At 58.9% G+C, this 3369-nt stretch overlaps 1 protein-coding gene across 1 annotated transcript; it reads left to right on the top strand.

The window, feature by feature from the left end:
* The first annotated feature begins 763 nt into the window (after nt 1–763).
* On the top strand, nt 764–2867 carry LOC101756663 (polyphenol oxidase, chloroplastic). Its single transcript, XM_004972154.2, has 2 exons — nt 764–1639; nt 1760–2867. Exons 1-2 carry the CDS (start codon nt 782–784, stop codon nt 2684–2686), a joined length of 1785 nt encoding a protein of 594 aa, XP_004972211.1. The 5' UTR covers nt 764–781; the 3' UTR covers nt 2687–2867.
* The last annotated feature ends 502 nt before the right edge of the window (nt 2868–3369 follow it).

Below are 3369 nucleotides of genomic sequence, written 5' to 3'. Positions count from 1 at the left end.
TTTGAACAAATACCTCCATCCCAAATTACTATTCGTTTTAGCTTTTCTAAGTACACAGCTTTTGCTATGTATCTAAACATACATATATCTATCTAGGTCCATAGCAAAAGCTATATCTAGAAAGCCAAAATGAATAATAACTTGGGACGGAGGGAGTATACTACATATTGTATTGAAGTTGATCCGTATGATAATGGTATTTGGCTATTTGTATCGGTAGTGCCACAAAGTAAGCTTGGTGGTGTTGGTACTTGGGCTTCGTTTGCTGTTGAAGTTTAAGAACTGCTGCTGTCCTAGCATGCAATGCATTCGGAAAAAGAAAGGCAGGGTCCCGTTTCATAAAATAGCAGAATTTAACACACTTGTCTGAACAGCATACACTCAGATCCCTTCCAATTCACAGGCATAGCTGCACCACAAGCTTACACAGTGCACTAGTTTAAAAAGCTATATCTGAGTCAAAATTCAGCATCAAAATTAGCACCCCTTGGCCCTTGCCTACCAAATCTTCAAAGTAAACGTGCACACCAACCATCATCCATCAACCAATCCACACGACAGCATAGTACGGTAGCTTAGCGGGCCGGATCTCTCCTCCCTCCACATGCGCACGTCCTCCTCGCTCCCACATGCGCACGCCCCTGCCTCGCGCGTCGCTCAGCCGACGCAGTGACGTGCCGCGGAGCGCAGGTTGCACCGGTCTTCGAGCTTATATAGAATCGTCTCCACTCTCCACAGCTGCCAATCCATTGCGCTACGACTAGCTACGAGGTAATCGGCCATGGCCTCGATGTCCCAGTTGATCGCTAGGCCTGCCACCTTCTCTCTATCCTCTCCGAGAACGCGCTCCGGCCTAAGGCCACGCCGCGCCACCGTCCACCGCGTCCCGTGTGCATCGTCAAGAGGCGAAGAACGCTCAGAGCCAGACGCCCCGAAGCACGACCGCCGCGACGTCCTCCTCGGCCTCGGCGCGCTCGGCGCCAGCGCCACCCTCATGTCCGCGCGCCGCGCCGGCGCCGACCCCGTCGCGACGCCCGACATCTCCACCTGCGGCCCGGCGGACCTCCCGCCGGGCGCCAACGTAGTGACGTGCTGCCCGCCGCCGTCCGCCGCGCTGCCGGTGGACTTCACCCCGCCCGACGCCGCGTCGTCGCCGCTCCGCAGGCGCCCCGCCGCGCACTCGGTCACCGCGGACTACGTCGCCAGGCTCAACGCCGGGATCGCGGCCATGAAGGCGCTCCCCGCCGGCGACCCGCGCAGCTTCGCGGCGCAGGCGAGCGTGCACTGCGCCTACTGCGACGGGTCGTACAGCCCCAACGGGTTCCCCCGGGTGGAGCTCCAGGTGCACAACTCGTGGCTCTTCTTCCCCTTCCACAGGTGCTACCTCTACTTCTTCGAGCGGATCCTGGGCAGCCTCATCGGCGACCCCAGCTTCGCCATCCCGTTCTGGAACTGGGACGCGCCGGACGGGATGCGCATGCCGGCCATGTACGCCGACCAGTCCTCGCAGCTCTTCGATCCGCGGCGCGACGGGCGGCACGCGCCGCCGAAGCTGATCGACCTCGACTACAACGGGAGCGAACGGCGGTTCACTGACAACCAGCAGATCGATCGCAACCTTCGAGTCATGTACCGTCAGGTAGGTACACATACGTGTGGTAACATATGAAACTGACAAAAAAAGATGACCTCACCGGCATCTCGTCAGATGGTAAAGCTGATCGGATTTGTTGACGTGCATGGCAACATCGATGGCCAGATGGTATCGCTGAGCCCGACTCCGTCGCTCTTCTTCGGCGGCGCGTACCGCGCCGGCGACGACCCGAACCAGGGGCCGGGGCCGGTGGAGAACATCCCGCACGGCCCGGTGCACATCTGGTGCGGCGACCCGAGCCAGCCGTCCCGCGAGGACATGGGCAACTTCTACTCGGCCGGGAGCGACCCGCTCTTCTACGCGCACCACGCCAACATCGACCGCATGTGGACCGTCTGGAAGGGCCTCGACGACGTGCGGCGCCGCCGCACCGACCTCGCCGACCCGGACTGGCTCGACGCCTCCTTCCTCTTCTACGACGAGACACCCAAGCTCGTGCGCATCCGCGTGCGCGACGTGCTCGACACCGGCGCGCTGGGGTACCAGTACCAGGACGTTCCGATGCCGTGGAGGGCAGCCAGGCCGACCGTGACGGCGGCGGCGGCGACGCGGAGGGCGGACTCGCTCCTCACGCCCGCGGCGCAGGCCGCCAGCGCCGCGAAGAAGGCGCGCAAGTTCCCCGTCACGCTGGACGAGGCGATGAGCGTGACGGTGAAGAGGCCGGTCGCGGCAAGGAGGAGCGAGGCGGAGAAGGCGTCCGAGGAGGAGGTGCTCGTCGTCGACGGCATCGAGGTGGACCGGGACGTGGCCGCCAAGTTCGACGTGTTCGTGAACGCCGAGGACCACGGCGCGGTGGGCTCCGGCGGGCGGGAGCTCGCGGGGAGCTTCGTAAACGTGCCGCACCGGCACGCGCACGGGCACGGGCGCGGCAAGAAGGGGGGAGGAATCAAGACCACGCTGCGGCTCGCGCTGAACGAGCAGCTCGAGGACCTCGAGGCCGAAGATGACGAAAGCGTGGAGGTGACCCTCGTGCCGCGGCAAGGCAGGGGCAAGGTGAAGGTCGGAAGCGTCAGGATTGAGCTCGTGCGTTGATCGGTTTCCGGCCTCATTCGCACTAGCTTGTACTCCTAACAACAGAATGCCTGAAAATCTCATTTCAGATGCAAAATAATAGGCAGTTTTTAACCCCGAACTACTTCAATAATAAGCAGAGTTGCAGGCGGCATTGCTTGTGAGTTGTGATGCGTCTGCCTTTGCTTTGGCATTCCTGGGTTTGTACGAAACTGTGAAGTGCATGTGTTAGCTCGAATAGTTAACAACATTGCTGCATACTTACTCCGTATACCGGCATGCAATGCAAGATAAGCATGAAAATTGAAATAGTCAACTAAAAGTGGATTATCCGACAGTGCAGTGGCATGGGCCGTTGACAATTGATATTCATACCAATGGTGCACGGCAAGAGCAGCCACTTCAGCCACGGATAGGAAGGGCTTGAGGACGTTGATCATTCTCGTGTGCTGGGAACTCTTGAAGGAGAGAAATGCAAGAGTTTTCGACCACAAGTAGATGACGAGTTCGCAAACTATTGCTAAGATCAAAGACGCGGCATCAACTTGGATCATGGTCGGGGGCAAAGCACCTGTTCAATCGCAGGCACGCCCCTTGAGTGGATTTGTGTTGTGGGTGTTTTCACTTGTTTTTTTGAGTTACGGCTTTCAGCTCCACTTTTTTCAGAGGCGCGGAGCTTTGTATAGTTCCTTTGTTCTTCGCTT

This window comes from Setaria italica, chromosome V, assembly GCF_000263155.2.
Source record: "Setaria italica strain Yugu1 chromosome V, Setaria_italica_v2.0, whole genome shotgun sequence".
Lineage (NCBI taxonomy): Eukaryota > Viridiplantae > Streptophyta > Magnoliopsida > Poales > Poaceae > Setaria > Setaria italica.
The sequence above is the reverse complement of the archived record's forward strand: the minus strand, read 5'-3'. Positions and strand labels throughout refer to the sequence as shown.